General features: G+C 59.7%; 1 protein-coding gene across 1 annotated transcript in view; it reads right to left on the bottom strand.

The window, feature by feature from the left end:
* Positions 1-581: 581 nt before the first annotated feature.
* SFRP1 (secreted frizzled related protein 1) overlaps positions 582-18,670 on the bottom strand; it is a 33,679-nt gene continuing 15,590 nt past the window's right edge. Inside the window, exon 3 of the mRNA XM_012777428.3 lies at positions 582-912. Within this exon, the coding sequence (XP_012632882.2) occupies positions 590-912 (323 nt within the window). The 3' untranslated portion in view covers positions 582-589. The remainder of the gene's footprint in view (positions 913-18,670) is intronic.

Genomic DNA, 18,670 nt, shown 5'->3' with positions numbered 1-18,670 from the left:
AGCCCCTTGGCAGGCACCATGAGATTCTGCACCCGGCACTCTTCTCCCCTGCACCTGTCACCTCCTGGAATCCGTCTTAAAGCCTAAGGGTGGCGTGTGTCTGTTTCTGTCTAAGCAGGTGAGAATCCACTCTGGAACGAGACACCCCAGCCGTTAGAACTGGCCGGGTGCAAAGGCACCCATCAGCCGACAGGTCATCCGACAAGCTGCAAAACTCAGTTTTTTGCTGCCGGCTCTCATTTTTTGCCCACTGCCCTCCTTGCCCGTGTGGGCGTGCTGGCAAAGGGGGTTCTGTTTCTTAGCGACCGCATCTCCGGCGGAGATGGTCTGGCACCTCCTCGGCCCCACGTGCTGAGAGCTCAACGCCTCCCTAACCCTAAGTGGCCCTGGCCTCCCCTGGGCGCGGCTGCCCGGGGCCCGGAGCGTGGCTGTGGAGGGAGGGGCGTGAGAAGGCTGCAAGGACAAAGCCAGCAGGACTACGGGGTCCACTACCACAGGAGCGAGACGCGTGCTGCGGGACCGCTGGGTCCAGGGCTGTCCGCTCTCCCCCCCCACCCCCCAGCTCCCCCCCCACCCCGCCCCGAGGCCATCACTTAAAGACAGACTGAAAAGTGGGGCACTCGTGGTTCTTCATCTTCTTCATGAAGTTTCTGAACTCCTGGTTTCTCTTGTCCCACCTGTGGATGGCCGTCAGCAGGTACTGGCTCTTCACCTTCCGGCCCAGGATGAGGAAGTGGTGGCTGAGGTTGTCCAGCTGGTGGCACGGGCAGTCGGCCCCGTTCTTCAGGTACAGGACGAGCTTCTTGAGTTCCTTCTTCTTGATGGGCCCCAGCTTCAGCGGCTTCTTCTTCTTGGGGACGATCTTCTTGTCGCCATTTTCCTTCTTCACCTCCTTTATTTTCATCCTCAGGGCTAGAGGCGGTGGGGCAGGAGAGGAGAGAAAGAGGGGAGAGAAAGTGTTTTAGAACAGTTTTGCACCTGAAACAATGAGCCACGGGCAGGGGAAGACGAAAAGCACACAGCGAGTAAAAGGAGGAGGCGGTCTTATCCATCCAAACCCAGGTCTCTGTCGCTCGCCTGCTACTGACTCGGAGCCCGGGTTTATGTGGTCTGATCTCGGTAACTGCCACTGGGCACCGTAAGAGGCTCAAATCAATTTTCAAGACCAAATCACATTTCTCTTTTATAAAATTCAGCAACTCAGAGTATCACGCGCTGCTTCAGGTGATCACGAGATCCAATGTAATCCACATCATCAAATGCTACAGAGATCGGCATTCACAGGGGGAAAAAAACTGAGGCTGTTGAGAGTGTTATTGGTTTAGCTTTTTAACATCCACAGACGTAAAATCCCACAGGGTGGGTGGGTCCCGTCAAGGAGACAGCCAGCGTCTTACGTGCGCGCCCAGCGAGGGGAGACAAAGAGCGTTTCAGACTGTCGCGGTTGGCCGCGTGTGACATCATCGCCCGCCCTCAGCACGGGAGGAACCGGAGCGCGGGTCGCTGCGTCCCGTCCCCGCGGTGGCTGCCCGGCAGTCCCTGCAGACGCTCTGCCCGCCACGGTCCCCACTGCAGCGCCCCCAGCGACAGCCCGCCCAGAGTCGACTCTGCTCTGACTTCCTGACAGGTCCCGATCCAGCAGGCGGTCCGGGGATGCCCCGCGAGACCTGACGCCGCACACGGCTTCTCCTCGCGGCCCCGGCGTGAGGGCCAGCCGTGTCCCCCGAGCGTCTCGCCCCTCTGTCTCTGCGGACCTTGCATTAACACTGTCACCACCACCCTGGGGACTGGATGGATCCCGCGGAGTCTACTGAGGAAGACAAGCTCCCACCCAGACCAGCGCCAAGCCCAGGGCTCCCGGCACGCCGGCGCCCTCCCCGCGTGCGAGGAGTGCGGCTGGGACCGGCAGGGGGGCGCAGCGGGCAGGAGGCAGCGGAGACCACCGCTCCCTGGCCTCCCCCTGACACGGGCCACACCGGGCTCGGTGTCCACTGCCGGCTTACAAGCCCTCGTCCCTGGGTTCACGGGGGCAAAGACCCCGCCTCCTCTAGGCTGGGGCTCACTGACCGAGAGAAGTTCTCCGTGCGGGGCTGGATAAGGGACCAGCAAGAGGAGCCTCTCTGCCCCGGCCGGGCTCTCGTCTCTGCCCGCCCTGCAGAGCCCTGGCAGTGCCGGAAACCGCGCTGCAAAGCAAGGCAGCGCCCCGCACGGCAGCAGGCAGGAAGGACATCTCTGCTCCCTCAGGAGGCCCTCCAAGGCGTGGCTCCAGGTCCGGAGAGAAGCCCCGGCTCCTCCCCACGGCCCAGCGCCCGGAACCAAGCATGGCCTTCGCAGTGACCAAGGGGAGTTCCAAGAGGGCTTGGCGCACGCTGCAGATGGCACGGCGGCGCCTCCTGTCGGCGGAAAGCCGCGGTTGACTGGATGCCCACCACGCGCTGGGCTCGAAGATGACCGCAGGCTGAGCGAGTCCGTGGCCTCTTGCGCGGCACTCACAGAAACCACGTGAAGAAGCCACTGCTGTTATTTTATTACGGCCTTTTGCAATCAAGGAGGACTCACGTCAAATAACGACAGCACAGAGCCGGTGTGTGGGACCCAGAGTCGGGACCGGAATCCCACCGGCCCCACGGACAGTGCTCCTTCCTGCCGGGGGTCCTCGAACTGCGGCCCGAGGGCCACATGCGGCCTGCCCAGGACATTTATCCGGCCCGCCGCGTGGTTTTGGCGCCGCTGCCTGTCCTGCTTAGCGGCCGACTCGTCCCGGGCCCACGGTGCACACGTGTGGAATGTGCGCCGCGCTCCCCAACGGTCTGGGGGACAGTGAACTGGCCCCCTGTTTAAAAAAGTTTGAGGACCCCAGTGCCACACGGCTGAAAATGATACTGCTCCGGTGGAAACTATTTCACTCTTCTGATTGTGTTGCTTTTAATCACGACTCAAATCAAACATTAATGTTCCTCTGCCGTGACCGTGTAAAGGAATTTGGTTTGCAGGGTGTGGGGTGGACGGCGAGGGAGAGGAGAAACCGGACGACGGAAATGTGCTCTGCATTAGACCCTGCTTCTTGCCGTCTGGCTCACTTTCGTTTCTGAGGTGGGGAGAGTAGGGAAGAAGGCACACATGGCCAGAAATTACTAACATCTTTGAATCGTTCTAGGGTTTATTTCAGGGACGCAGATTACCGACACTGTCTGCACAGGCCACTGGCCGTCCGGGCTGATATCCCGGTGCCTTGCGGAGTGCGCTCTGGGGCAGGGGTGGAGGGGCGGGTGCTGGCCTGGGGAGCAGCCTGGGACTGATCCCCCCACACGACCTCCACCTCTGGGCTACCCGGCCCACAGGCTGAGCTTGCAATGCAGGGGGGCGGCAGGGAGGAGAAGCCCCAGGAAGCAGCAGCGGGGCTGACAGCAGCCTCTGGGTCCCCCATCTGTAAAGCGTAGAGCGCGTCTGCCTGCCGGCCTGGCAGAAGGACCCTGCTGGGGGCCAGGCCAGGCAACACTGGGGAGACCCGGGTCCGCGCCCAGCCCCACCCTGTGCACCGCGCCCTGCGCACCCCGGAGGGAGGGTGGGGCAACTTAAACCACCACCTCAGGCCCTTGACCCCAGCTCTTCACAACAGCTGGACCCCGAACTAAAGCAAAATAAAAAACAAAAGCAAAAAATTATTATTATTATTATTTTTTTAGCAACAATTTAACGCCCGCCAGGGGTGGGCCGTTAGTGCCTACCTAGGCGCCAGCAGCAGCAGTTCAGAGACCCAGGAACGCCGAAACCCAGACTCGAGGCCGCAGCGAGGGGTTGTCTGGGTCTTTCTCAGTAATCTTAAAATAAATAATCCCTCACGCTTGAGTAAACCATTACAATTTCATTCCACTTCCAACCACCCAGACCATGTTTCTGCTCACAAATCAGACTTCCCTTGATAGGCTCCCCAGGAAGCGTGGCGTGGCCGCATTTCTGAGGCTGAGCTGAGACCCAGGGAGCCAGGACACCCTCCCCCGTCCTCGCTCTCTGCAAAGACCTTCCGCCTGCCGGCCTCCCGGCTTCCGGTCACGGTCACGGTCCCACCGCCGCCACCGCCAGACGCCGGGGCCTGAGTGCGCGGCAGCAGCCACGGGCCGGGGCCACTCCCGGCCTCCACCACCGACGTGGGACTGCTGCAGGAATCCAAGGCGGAGGGGCCGGGGCGGGGAACGGGCCGAGTCAGGAATCGACTTGCAACTCGCCTGACCGCAGACGACGGCTGCAGAGAAGCTGGTCAGGGGGCGGCGAAGAGAAGAGAAAGAGGGACCAGGAGCACCTTCCCTGGGGCGCGAGGAGGAAGAGTTATCGCAGAAGCCATCAGAGCCACCGACTCTGGGGACCCCGCAGCCCAGCGTCACGACGGCCGCCAGGGGAAGACGCCGGGAGAGGAGGAGACGCCCCTCAACCCCAAACGCCGCAGACTTCACGGATGAGGCTGAAACCGGAGCGCCGGCGTGGGGACTCGGGGGGATCGTGAGGACCAGGGTGGGAGGCGACGGGGGTGAACTCCAGACAGCTGAAACCAGCCGGAGGGAAGCCGGAGGAGGGAAGGCGGCGGGAAGCCGCACAGACACCCCCAAGCTTCTGCACCGCTCACAAAGAGTCACCGCCACCAGGACTTCCGGCCAGGCACATTGACTGGATGGAGCACACGCCGCCGTTCCCACTCCTTCCTGAGGCCAGCTTACAAATTATAGTCTAAAAAAAAGTTATGAACACATTCAGGAACGTGGCAGAGAAAACAGGAACACATCAACAGCATGCTGTATAATAACAAGGAAGCAAATGGGCGGTGGGAGCTGGCTTGAGGGAGGGAGGGAAAAAAGCCGAAACGCAGCCGCTGACAGACAGGGGGCGCCACAAAGGGAAAACAAAACAAAACAAAACAAAAAAAAAAAAAAAACGAGCCGACACAGCAGGACCCAGAAATGCTCCTGAACTGGGGGCCCTGGGCGCTCCCGGCGGCCTCAGCATGGGGACTGGTATAAAGCCTGTGTAGGGACACTCAGCCCCACTGCTCTGGGCCGTGACTCCTGGGGAGCTCAGCCCACGCTAGCAGCAGCCAAAGGGCGCATTCCGCACAGCCGGCTTGACCCAGCCTGGGGCTGGGGTGCCCCAGGCACCCAGGAGGACAGGGTGCCTCCACGTGGACAGCAGAGGGTTCGGTGAAAGTCCGCAGGGTAAAGAGAGAGGCAGATCTCAGAGCACTGCGCGACGTGCCCCAGTCGGACCACTGCGAGTTTCCCTCTGACGACACTAGTAGCTCAAAAGAAAAGACTAAAAGGCTACAGGCCCCCCCAAAAAACTCCACAAGGAGGCCCGACGATCACGGGGCCCTGCACACACACACACACACACACACACAGAGCTCCCAATTCTGTGCCTCACTGTTAAATTCAAATGGACACTCGGGGACTGGCAGGTATTTACAGAAAGCTTCTAAATGGGAATGACAGACACCAAAGCACACAAAACAAACAGAAAAAAGAATTCAGAGATAACAGAGTCCATGTAGGGAACATAAACTTTTCATAATGATAATAATATTAGACAAGGTTTTGTATTTATAAAACAAGAACAGAAAGCTAGTGAAAGGAATCTTCAGAGAACCAGAAAGGGTACTTGGAAATTTAAAGCATAAGAGGGAAAAATAAAGACTGTAACGTAAGTGCTTTAAGATAGGGTTGAAGAAATTTCCTCAAAAGCTGAACAAAATGACAGAGAGATGGAACACAGAAAAGAAAGAAAAAGACAGAAAATCAATCCAAGAGTTTCACCGTCACCTACCTCACTTACCTATCAAAAAAATGCCACATTAATCTAGATGACAACGCGGGACTCCAGGAAAACAAAAATCTAACATGAGAAAAGCAAAGAAATGGCTTTTCCAGAACCGCTGCGTGTGGCAGGCTGCGGCGGGTAATTTTAGGTCCATGCCACGGGATTGAGGGATGCCCACGAGGCTGACCAGGGGCTGCTTCTGCGGTGCCTGTGCGGAGTTTCCGGGAGAGACTGGCCGCGTGTGGGCGGGCAGAGAGGAACACCTGTCCTCCACGAGGGCAGGCACCATCCCATCACCTGGGAGCCCCGGAAGAGGGGTTCCCTCTCAGATCTCTGCCTTGTGCTACAGGACACCTTTTCTCCTTCTGCCCGTGGACACCAGACTCCAGGTTCTTTGACGTTTATAGACTCTGGGATTTGCACCACTGGCCGCCAGGGCTCTCGGGTTCTGACCTCAGCCTGGGGACTGCCCTGCCGGCTTCCCTGGTCCGAAGGCTTCTTCCGAACCAAGTCGGGACACTGCCTGCTTCTCCGGCTCTCCAGCGCGCAGACAGCCGAGCGTGAGCCCTCTGCCTCTGTGATCACGTGAGCCGATTCCCCTGCTCAACCCCTCTCATACCTCCTCTTGATTTGTTTCCCCAGGGAGCCCTGTCTGATACACGGGCTTAAAGCTCCATCGGTTGGGATGCAACAGGAGGGAGGAGAGCTCAGGCAGATTGCTTGACGCATATCTGCCAGGAAGCCTGAGGCCGAATTCATACCAGGAACATGAGTCATTGGGCAAATAAAATGAGGCAGTTACTATCCGAAGGAAAAACAAAAAGGGGAAAAGAAATTAAATATGCAGTACACTACATGGCTCAGCCACAAATAATATTTATGTAAGGCTAATACGTTAAATACTGAATATTAACTCAACCAAAAGCGAGATACAACTATATCAGAAAGGTAGCAATGACAGAGAGAAATCTTTACCTTCAATAACAGAAAATCAATAAATAATGTCTAAACTTTAAATCAAAACCCTCCATTTAAGCATGTCATTTATTTGCTCCAATTTGCTGGGTATCACAAGAAATAGCTAAAATCATTGAAAATTATTGCCCCTGAGCCATGAGAATTATGGGTAGGAGGGCAGAGGGCAGGGAACTGCAGGATTTTTTTTTTTGTTGTTAAAAACCTTTTATTCCTATTTGGTGTTTTAAACTGTACATATTTTGAAGCAAAAAATTTAAATTTTAGAAAAGCATATAGTCTAATAAAGAACTTAAGTAAATCTAAAATATCAATGAATCCCAAAATGCGAGAACATAAAGGAAACCCAGAGATGACATTTCTGGATCTGTCACTATCTGCTCAACTAGAGCAACTTGGCTTTAGTTAAGGGTTGCTAGGGCTTTGAGTACAAATTCTGCATTTTCAAATAGCTTTTTTGAGGAGGGGGGAAGAGGAGGAGGAGGGTGGAGAGGCACTCTATAGATCTAGTCGATCCCCACCATTTTCAGATTAAAAAAACAATCAGTTATGTTGGAATGTAGATTATTTACTTGGAACCTGAAGAGACTTGAACTCATTCTCGTTCAACGGGTGCTCACAAGCGATGCAACCTGCCCAAGCCACGGAGCTGGGATCCTCACTGCTCAGACTGGAGCCCTACGGTTCCACGGTTCCTCTAGCAGGAAAGCAAGAGGGGCCGGCGGGGGTCCCGCCACGTTCTGGGGTGCCCCGGCAAGCACATGGACACGCTTTCTCCAAAAAGTACGAAAACAGCGTCCAGAGACAGACACCAGACCCTCGCTCCCAAGAGACTTGCTTTTTCCCTGAATTGCTCTCTCTTTCCCACAGGGCCACAGCGCCCAAGCAGGCGGTTCGAGGAGCAAAGCGCAGGCTGGTCACAGAGGGACTGGCCAACGCTTTGCAGAGCGGCCTGTCACTAGGAGACTTGCACCAGCCCGTCCGACCGGGCAGGGCCCACAGATGGGCCCCCCAACGCACCTCCTGCCACGGGGGCACCTCCCAGCGAAAGTCTGTTCGATAACAACGCCTCTCTAAGGCAGGAGGACAGGGGACCCGATTCTCTGCCTACCGGCCCCGGGTCACGTGTGTCTTAGGTGGGCGGCCCCGAGGCCTTGAGGCAGAAATCCAACTGTGCAAATGAGGTTCGGTGACAGCACCGAGAAGGCCCCCGACTCGAAAAAACCTGCGTGCTCCTTCTGACACCCAGCAGAGGTGAGGCCCCGGCAAGTCCTGCGGGCAGAGGCCTTGTGGCGGCAGCTTGACAGACACCCCTGCACCCGGCAGGAGCGGTGTTTGGCATCAGTGATTCGTTTAGCAAAGAAAAGAGCTTGCACTTTGTCACGACAACTCAGCCTCTCTCCCCTGACCGCAAACCACACGATGCATACTTACACGCACTTACTGACTCCAGGACATACATTATAGAAAAAAAAAAAAAAAAAAGCAAAAACAAAGCCAAAAAAAAAAAAAAAAAGAAAAGAAAGATTGAATGCAGCTTTCTTTTTCTCTCATCTACAAAAACAGCAGACGTGGAACACACTCCCGAGTGACTCCTGTAGGGCAAACGATTCCGTTGAAGTTGTCCCGTTTCCCGGACACCTGGGGAGTTGGTCAGGCAGGAGAGTAGAGCCTGCAGCTTCACACGCCCCCAACACGCGTCCACACGCAGCACCAGCATCGGCCGGTCATCTGCACTCCCGCTACCCAACGGCTTGCTCTCGCGGGCCGCGCGAAGCCCCCGCTGGTCTAAGCTAATGCTGCCACACGGAAACCCAACTCCGAGAGCGAGGCGCTGCCCGGCGGCTCCGTTTGGGGGAGGCGTGTGCTTTGGCAGCGCTGGCAGCGCGGGCTTGGGCCCCTGTGCGGGAGGAAGAAGCGCCTCCACCCCTGTGCGCACCTCAGCCGCCCCCGCCGGCAGACCCCAGCCACCACGCGGGGACAAGGGGAGCGGGAGAATCCTTAAAGGAGGCAGCAGCCGTCAGGGTCGGCTGGGCCTCGGCTCCGAGTCCAGGCAAACCTGCAGAGACGAGACAACAGCTCTGCCCGCCGCGGGGTCACCGTCTCCCTCTCTGTCCGCCCCGCCCCGCCCCGCCCCGCCCCGCTGTTCGCCCGAAAGCCCGGCTGGAGCTCCGGGTGGGGCACGGGGTGGGGTGCGGGGTGGGGTGCAGGGTGGGGGTCCCCGCACTTTTGCACACACTCACTCACCGGGCCCTGGCAACCCTGCGAGCCCGACGCTCTAACTGTAACCGGCTTGTGCCGTCTGCCCGAGGTCCCACACCCAGGAGACGGCACAGCTGGGACTTGAGCCCAGGAAGTCCAGCTCACAAAACACGAGTAATGACAGAGGCGAAAAGAGCCGCATATGCAGAGCAGGGGACCCACGCCCCGGGCCGCCCCTTGCTCCCTGGGGCTAGCTGCTTTCCAGCCTGGCGTCGGGGAAGGGCCCCGCTCAGGCCTCGCTGGCCCCCCGAGGGCGACGGGACCCGGAGAGGCAGCGCTCTGGGCGGCCACCCACGGCTCCAGGGCACAAGGCCACACAAGCGCAGAAAGGGCCCTCTGTCCCTCCTTCCTTCTACCCGTCACTCGACTCTCGATGTCCCCCCAACAGGATGGAAAGGAACACTAGACTCTCGAAGGAGAACGTGCCTTGGCCTGAGATAAGTTTGGTGGAAGCCAAGAATCGGAAAAGTTAACAGGAGTCGGCGCCAGCCCGTCTCGCGGGCCGTGTCTCCGCGTCCTCGCATCCCTGACCCCGCCGTGCTCGGCGCGCGCACGCTCAGGGCAGCCGGCGTACTGGCCTCGAGCCGGGTGCCCCGACCTCCGCGTCTAGGTCCTCTGACCCTCACTGAGTCCCCCTTCCTCTCACCCCCTCTGCGACCCCACACAAGTAACAAGGCCGAGCTTCCGAGAGCCCACGGGGAGCAAGAGGCGCAAGAAAATAGACGCTAAGAAAACTCAAGCCCGGCGTGGTGCGCACACCTGTAGTCCCAGCACTTTGGGAGGCTGAGGTGGGAGGATCGCTTGAAGCCAGGAGTTCGAGGCCAGCTTAGGAGGCAAAGTAGCAAGACCCCATCTCTAAAAAAATATTTAAAAATTAGCCAGGTGTGTGGTGGTGTGCACCTGTAGTCCTAGGCACTCAGGAGGCTGAGGCAGGAGGATCAGCTGAGCGAGGAGTTGGAGGCTGCAGTGGGCTATGATGAGGCCACCACACTCCAGCCTGGGTGGGTGAGAGCACAGAACCCACAGAACCTCAAGAAAAGAAGAGAAAAGAAAACTTAAATGCCTCCAACTTTGTGCTCCCTTTCTCCTTCTCCAAGAAAGCCACGTATTAGAAAGAAACAAGCACGAAGCTCCCCGTGGCTGTTGAGCTGTTGAGCCCTGGGGCTCACGGTCCCAGCAGAGGGGCAAATGGCCCTGGCCCCGAAGGAGGCCCACACGGAGTCCGGGGGACAGGCGACGCCTCCCGTGCACGGACACAGAGCTCAGCGGGAGCAGGCACCAGCCGCACGCGGGCACCTTCCCCACCTCCATGCTGTCCGCCACCACTCAGGAGGCAAACGCTTGCTCCTAAATATTTGCCAAGTCCCCGGCTCCATGGCCAACAGGTTTTCTTCTGCTGCCACAGCACCCTCCGCGTCGGTGCTTCTTGTCCTACAGAAGCCAGTCGGAGCGCAGGGTCCCGGCGACGGCTCGCAGTCCTGTGGGACAGTTCCTGACTTGGAGCGCCAGCCCACTCGGCTTCCCCCCGGCACCTTTCCCCGGTTCCCGTGCCACCTGCCACGTGCGCCCACACCTGTTCACGGGCTTGCACCTGAACGAGGGCCGCGCAGTGAGCGAGCACGCTGTGCCCCATCACGCAGCCGGGGACTCGGGAGGCTGGGCAGGCGCCCGTCACTCTCGGCACGGGAGGACCCCTGCAGCAGCCACAGACGGGGGGTGGGGGCGGGGCGCGACAGAAGACAGCTGTAGCCTTGCACACACCCACGGCTGGGGCACCAGCGAAGGCGCTTCACAACATAACATGCCTCAGCCCGTGGCCACCAAGGTCCCAGCCAAGCTGGGGCCGAGGCCCGTCCACAGGCATGTGCTGTGCTAACCCCAGTCCCAGCTGGGGTCTCTGTGGACAGATGTGTATGCAGACACTGTGTGAAGAGCAGTCGCAATGCCAATCTGTCCTACGTGGAGGGTCCGCCGCAAAACCGTCCACTTGGCGTGTGCAGAGTGGCGGCTACAAGCAACGGCCTGAGTGAGGAGCGATGTGCGGTGTCCGGGGAGGCGGCCGCACAACTTCACTTACGTGGCCAAACACACGGGAAAGACACAGGCTCCAGACCTAGAACCCCCGCCCGGCCCTGCCGGCCGCTGCCGGCCGCTCCCTGCTGCTCTGCCCTGACCATCGGGCGTCCAGAGTAGCTCTGCGGAACGCAAACGCTGTGCCTGGTGGCCAGCACATAGGTTTGAAAGGGCCCTCGTGTGTCTGAAGAGCTTCGAGTGAGCTGCTGGAGAATTCGCCGCGGAAGTGGAGACCTGCAGGGCACGCAGGGCTGGGCCGGGGGGTGGCCCCTCAGCCCCCCAGAGGACCCGGCTCCTGAGGCCTTGGGGGCGGCGGGTTGGTTTCCCTCCACGTCTGCATCCCCCCTCCCTGGCTCGGCTGCACAGCACACAGCCTCTCGCCTCCTGCAGCGCTGGGCTGTGAGTGGTCCAGTCGCAAGGCAGGTTTCTCGTGTTGGAGATCAGGTCTGGTAACATGCCCTCGTCCCCGGAAGCCAGACGGCAGGGCCGCCGGCTATATTCTGAGCTGCTCCCTGCCTCCTAGAGCCACCAGAAGCCAGGCCCTGCTGGGCTTGACACAGCATCCCTTGGGCCGCCGTCCCTAGTCCAGAATTTTCTCCCAAGAGCAAGGCACTCCTGACTGATGATGCGTTCTTCACCGGGAATCCTCCCAAGATTCACGCATCAGCGTCCGCTGCAACTGCATCGAGCTGGCTTTTCGGGTGCGTGGTGGCGAGTTCATCATCCCTCTCATGGCCACAAGCTGCCACTGTCACCTGCCAAATCTGCCTTTGGTAGGATCCCAGTGTGGAGGGTCCAGTGCCAGGCGCTGTTCTGCTTACCCTTCACAACTACCTCGGTGAGTGGGTGCCACACGGCCACTTGCCTTTGAGGACGAGCGGGCTTAGGCGTGTCCTCTTCCAAGAGACACAGCTGGGAGGTGACGGAGCTGTGATTCGACCTCAGGTCACCTGGCTCCAGAGCCCTCTAGCAGAGTGAACAGTATTCCTAAAACAACCACAGCTACCTGGAACCTCCGAATGTGACCTTATTTGGGAATAGGGTCTTTGCAGGTGCAACTAGTTAAATTAAGATTGGGCTCGTGCTGGATTCAGGTGGCCCTAAATCCAATGACCGGTGTCCTTGTAAGATGAAGAGACGCAGAGACACACGCACGGACACGCAGGAAGAAAGTCACCTGAAGACAGAAGCAGGGGTCGCAGTGACAAGCCAACGAACACCAAGAACTGTCGGGGGCCACCAGAGGCTAGAGAGAGGCGTGGAATAGACTCCCCCTGAGAGCCCGAGAAGGACCCAAGCCTACCGACATCTGGACTGAGGACACCTGGCCTCCCGAACTGCGAAACAGCGGACTTCTGCCATGCAAGCCACCCAGGCTGTGGCAGTTTGTCACGGCAACCCCTAGGGAACAGGCACAAGTCCAAACTCAACCCTGCTGCACCGCCGCCCCTGAAAGACGCAGAAGGTCGGCCGTGAGGAATACGAGGCTTGCCGTGCTGCCTGGTTCCAGAGGCCCTGCCCAGGCTGCCCTGGGTTCCACTCCCAGCTCCGCTGTGTGACACTGGGCTCGTTGCTTAATCTCTCTGAGCTCGATTTCCCTAACTCGAAAAGAAAATACTTCCCGTCCAGGGTTGCACACAGACTCGGTATAAAACTAAGCTCACGGAAGGAAAAGCATTTTGAAAATGAAAACTGTCGGCCCGGCGTGGTGGCTCACGCCTGTGATCCTAGCACTCTGGGAGGCCGAGGCGGGCGGGTCGACTGAGCTCAGGAGTTCGAGACCAGCTCTGAGCAAGAGCGAGACCCCGTTTCTACTATAAATAGAGAGAAATTAATTGGCCAACTAATATGTATAGAAAAAATTAGCCAGGCATGGTGGCACATGCCTGTAGTCCCAGCTACTCGGGAGGCTGAGGCAGGAGGATCGCTTGAGCCCAGGAGTGTGAGGTTGCTGTGAGCTAGGCTGACGCCACGGCACTCACTCTAGCCCGGGCAACAAAGCGAGACTCTGTCTCAAAAAAAAAAAAAAAAGAAAGAAAGAAAATGAAAACTGTCCTTTTGCTCTTAATTCTGTCCTCTTTGACATTTTTTTACTTTATACAGTGTGAATACATCATTTCAAAACTAAATTACAGATTCAAAAATAATTTTTATGTATAGATCTATGTTTTTATCTATGCTTCATTCGTTCATTTGTTTATTTTATTTCCTTGACCTTCTGCTCAATTTTTTTTTTTTTAGAGAGTGGGTCTTGCTATGTTGCCCAGGCTGGACTTGAACTCCTGGGCTCCAGGGATCCTCCTGCCTCAGCCTCCCAAGTAGCTCAGACCACAGGCGTGAGCCACTGCACCTGCGTCCAAATTTTAAGTACTTCCTTCAGGAGAGTACTTACATACTTTTCTTCAGGAAAAGCAGAGAAGTGCAAATAAAGGTTTCTCCCTCCAATCAGGTCAGAACAACTCCGGCTTTAGAAATTTGATTCATTTCCCCGAGGTCTCTCAAGCAGTGCTCTGTGACTGCCTACGACCCCGCTTTCTCCTCTCCACTCCCCAAAGAGTGAAGATTCCAGACTGTCTTACAGAAAAGAGCAGCGCTAAATTCGGATTCCTGCACAGTCACGTCAGATTCCTGCACAGTCCCGTCATGCTTCTTCCCCCCTCTGCCACACCAAGAAGTCCTTTTCCCTGGACCACCGGGCAGGTCCCCTCCTCCACGCTGCCCCCGGAAGTCTGCCCCTCCGCACCCCATCATGCAAGGAGGGGCTGCCCCCCACACCCCACCCTGCAAGGAGGGGCTGCCCCCCTGCACCTCACCCTGCAAGGAGGGGCTGACCACCCTGCACCCCATCCTGCAAGGAGGGGCTGACCACCCTGCACCCCATCCTGCGAGGAGGGGCTGCCCCCCCTGCACCCCACCCTGCAAGGAGGGGCTGTCCCCCCACACCCCATCCTGCGAGGAGGAGCTGCCCCCCCTGCACCCCACCCTGCGAGGAGGGGCTGCCCCCCCACACCCCATCCTGCTAGGAGGGGCTGTCCCCCCACACCCCATCCTGCAAGGAGGGGCTGACCCCCCTGCACCCCATCCTGCAAGGAGGGGCTTCCCCTTCCCCCTGCACCCCATCCTGCAAGGAGGGGCTGACCCCCCTGCACCCCATCCTGCAAGGAGGGGCTGACCCCCCTGCACCCCATCCTGCAAGAAGGGGCTTCCCCTTCCCCCACACCCCATCCTGCAAGGAGGGGCTGCCCCCCCACACCCCACCCTATTCAGGGGTCTCCAGCTGAGCCAGGGGTGTCCCCAGCCTGCCCCTGTGAGGAGCACCCACGTGAGGCCGGGCCGGGACAGGCAGGTGTCCTCACTCACGTGGCTGCAATCGTGGGACAGCAGCCCTGGAAACTGGGAGGGGGGGTGCCAGTGGCCGCCCCAGGGGGAGCCACCTGCCAGGCCCTGTGCGCAGTTTGGGGTGCGGGTCCAGCAGGGATGGGGCCAAGGCGGGAACACGCGGAGTTTTCAGCCGGCGGCCCAGACCAGACCCCGCACCTTGCTACGCCCAAAGAGCCCCAGGAGAGGGAGACAGGGACGGGGAGGGAGGGAGAGCTCCCGTTCTCCCCGGGGGCCGCCTGCTCCGGTTCCGGTGCGGCCATTGCAAGCAGGGACGTCTGCCAGCAGGCACATTAGGTCTGAAAGGGAAGAAGGCCCCGGGGAAGAGCTGCCAGTCACAGAGAGAACCCAACACTGCACCTGACCCCACCCTCCCGGGAGGGCGCCCTCGCTGCCTGCCGCCTCCCGCACCCCAAGGCGCACCCTCCGAGGGCGAAACACGGCTTCTTCGGAATCACCACGGCAACTGACGCCAGAGGAGGCAGCGGAGCAGGCTGGGCCTGGGTGCCCCTGCGCTGGGAGGGAAGGGTGCGGGCTGGGAGGGAAGGGCGCGGGCTGGGAGGGAAGGGCGCGGGCAGCGCTCACGGGGCGGGCAGGAGGGAGGCCCGGCCTCCATGCCACACCCATGGGTGGGGCCTCCTCTCGGCAGCTGGGGGCAGCGGTGAGGATGCTTCTTTTGGGCCCCTGGTCTCCACCTCCAGAGGCGGGTCCTGCACTCCCAGGAGCTGCCCTTTCCCTGCGGAAGGGAGGCCCACGCCTGGGCGGAGGCTGACAGTGGGTCGTAGGGTGGGACTCCTGCACCCCCGTGACCTGGCCAGCCGGGCGCCCTGCCTGACGCCGCCTTCCCGGGAAGGTCATCTGGCGTCCCCACCAGAAGCAAGGCTTGCACGTCGATACGGCCTGCCGGCCGGAGAGCAGACAGCAGGTGCGCCCAGCCACACGGCACCGCGGAGGCCGAGGCGTGGGAAGGGGCTGCCATCGGGGTCAGGCCTTCCGCAGGCCCTCGGGCCAACACGGTCCCAGTGCCCTCTCCCATTCAGCCCGACCCCAGAGTCTTCCGCCAGTATTTGCTCCCGTGGGAACCCACAGACGCGGTTAGGGGTTAGATGGGTCTGTATCTCAATAACCGCTGAAATTCTTCTTAATCTTCCCTGAGAAAACATGGCCTTTGCTACCCCAGTTTGGATTTGGTATATCTGTGCAGTGCATTCAGCCTTTACGTTTTTGTGGGGTTCTTTTCCTTTTTTAAGGAAGGTGTGGTCTGTCGTACATGCTTTAGGGGGAGACCGGCTGTGCAGGGCGCGCCAACAGCCCCACGTGAACAGGAAGCCTTTCCTGGGATGCCACGCAGAGCCCGTGGCTGGCGGCCCCAGGGTGAGCCACATATCGGATGAGAGCTGCGCTCCGGGGCTTCCAGGACACGTGGGCACCAGCCCAGAGGAGCACGTGCAACGAGACCTGTGGCTCCCAGGACTGCCCTTGGCCAGAGCCACAGGGCTGGGGAGCTGCAGGTCAGGAATAAAAATCCAATTTGGGGCCGGGCGCACTGGCTCACACCTGTAATCCTAGCACTCTGGGAGGCCGAGGTGGGCGGATTGCTCGAGGTCAGGAGTTCGAAACCAGCCTGAGCAAGAGCGAGACCCCGTCTCTACTATAAATAGAAAGAAATTAATTTGCCAACATATATATATATATATATATATATATATATATATATATATAAAATGAGCCGGGCATGGTAGCGCATGCCTGTAGTCCCAGCTACTCAGGAGGCTGAGGCAGGAGGATCACTTGAGCCCAGGAGTGTGAGGTTGCTGTGAGCTAGGCTGACGCCACGGCACTCACTCTAGCCTGGGCAACAGAGTGAGACTCTGTCTCAAAAAAAAATCCAGTTTGGAATTGCGGAGGGTGGCTGATCAGAAAGCACGTGATGTACAACTCCACACTGTCTCCTCATCAGCGGGCTCTAGCTTCCCCACGCCAGGAAGAGCCCTGCGCCGTCCGCCTCTGGGTTCCCGAGTGAGCGCTGGGAAAAGCAAGAGGCTCAGACACAGGCTCCGGAGAGGGGCTCCGCACGCGGACACCAGGGAGGGAGGCTGGGTCAGGACGCACGGACACCCCAGGCTGCGGTCAGGGAACGCCTATCCACACAGCAATGCCGCCCTGCCCCAAGGCGGTGCCACACCCCAACGCAGCCCCGACTCAGCTCCTCGGTCGGAATGCCCAGCCCACTCTCCGTCTGTTCCGCCTCTTGGACACACGCGGGCTTCTCTTCCCCACGAGAGCCCAAGACGAGGGCGGGGCATCCCAGCGGGCACGCGGGCGGAGCCGGCACAGGTGTCTCGTCAAGAAACCAAGGCCCAGAGTTCCTACGGAACAAAGCCAAGCGATCTGAGAGCAGGAAGGAGCCTCCTCCGAGACCACCGGCAGTGGGGGACCCCTCCAATTTGCTTAAGGAAACGGGTTCCCAGGTGCGTCCGACCAGCCCAAGTCACCAAGCTGCTCCACGGCCGTGCTGGAACGAGGCCCCGGGACTCCTGAACTCGTGCCGCTTCCTGCCGGTCCGTGTTTTGCCTCCTAACACAGAAGTTTTTATCTTTGGTGTTTATCCACTGGGTAAAGTGAGCCACGGGGCGTTTAAGCGACCTGCCTGCGCTGACCCGGCAGGTGGCAGAGCCAGGCACTGGACGCGGGCCTGCGTGGCTCCCGCGTTCTTTCCTAGGTGGGCGTTACGTCCTGGGGCTCCCGCCTCGGCCGCTGCACGGCTCCTAACCGCAGCAACCTGCTGAGGACGCCACTCCTGCCCCGGGAACCAGCAGCTCCAAACGCCTGCCGCGAACACTACGACTAAACACGATGGGCCCGTCTGGCGTCCAGGGCGATACATAAATTACCAGGACTTGCGGAAGATGTCTCCAGACTTACAAAGTTTGGTGGCCTTGGTTTGCACGCTGGCATCCCTGCCGAGGAAACCCGTGTGGGCTCCTTGAAGCCCACCCCAAGCAGGGAGAATTAGCGGCTTGCTCTTGGCAGTCTCTGTCTGAAGCGCTGGGGACAGAGCTGAGCCTCGGCCTCACCCTGGAACGGCCAGGCCGACCCCGGGAGGCAGCTGCCCGTGCGGCCATGCTCGCCAGGCGCACACGGCGGAGGGCACGTGCACACAGCCATCGTGCCACAGGCGCCCTCACCTGTCTGCACCACGCTGCGCACACCTGTGCACACACAGCAAGCACGAGCGCGAATGCACCGCGTGCACAAGCGCGAGGCCCCTTGCTTCTCCCAGCCACACGCGTACAGCTCGCAGGCACACCCGCCCACACACACGCACACGCACACGCCCCTCGCCCGCCCCCGCCCCTCCCTCGGCTGCAGCCTCCCTTGCCGTCCCCCGTTCAGAGAAGCGCCGGACGCCCGGGCTGACCCAGCCCTCGGCCCTAACCGCCGCTGTCCCCATTGCAGCGACTCGGGCTGGCTCCAGGACCCAGGGTGGCCCTCCCAGACCCCTAACAAGGTCTGGAGACAGAGGTCAGGGCGGTTTATGACAGCTCCCAATGACGGCTGCTCTCGGTGACGGCCAGCTCTGCGGCCGCCGAGTGTGAGCTGATCACAGCTTCCAACTCCCGCCCGGCACACCCTGAGCAAAGCTTGCCCGGCCACTCACGCAGCCGACGGCCCCGTCCCCGCCGCCGGGTGGCCACACTGGCCTTCTCAGCCCAGCTGTTGAAGACACCTTCCGCTGGGCGGCCCTGGGCTGGCCCGGCCCAGCCGACGCCGCTCTGAGCAGCTCCTAAGGGACGTGGCTCGAGGACACCTCCGTCCCTCCTCACCACCTTCCCTAACATCTCATCCCGGTGCCTGACGTTCTGCTGCCAGAACTCCATTATTTCGGGTTAAGACTGTCTTCTCTCTGGGGCCCCCTTTCTCCCCTTCCTCTACTTTTCCTTGCAGGCTTTCTCAAAGACGTGCGACGTCCGTGCTCAGAACAGGCTCTGCTTCCTCTCCGCCGCCAGCAAGGTGGCCCCGTCCTGCCCTCGGCGCTCGGGGCCCGCGCTGGCCTTCGCCTGCCTGGCCAGCCTCACCTGGGGACACTCCGGCACACGCCTGCTAGGCCGCCCGCAGAGAGGTCTACACACCACACGCAACGTCGTCAGCCCTGCTTGCATCGTCCTCCCCGCCC

The sequence above is a fragment of the Microcebus murinus genome, chromosome 24 (genome assembly GCF_040939455.1).
Source record: "Microcebus murinus isolate Inina chromosome 24, M.murinus_Inina_mat1.0, whole genome shotgun sequence".
In the NCBI taxonomy this organism is placed as follows: Eukaryota; Metazoa; Chordata; class Mammalia; order Primates; family Cheirogaleidae; genus Microcebus; species Microcebus murinus.
This window is presented reverse-complemented; position numbering and strand designations above follow the sequence as displayed.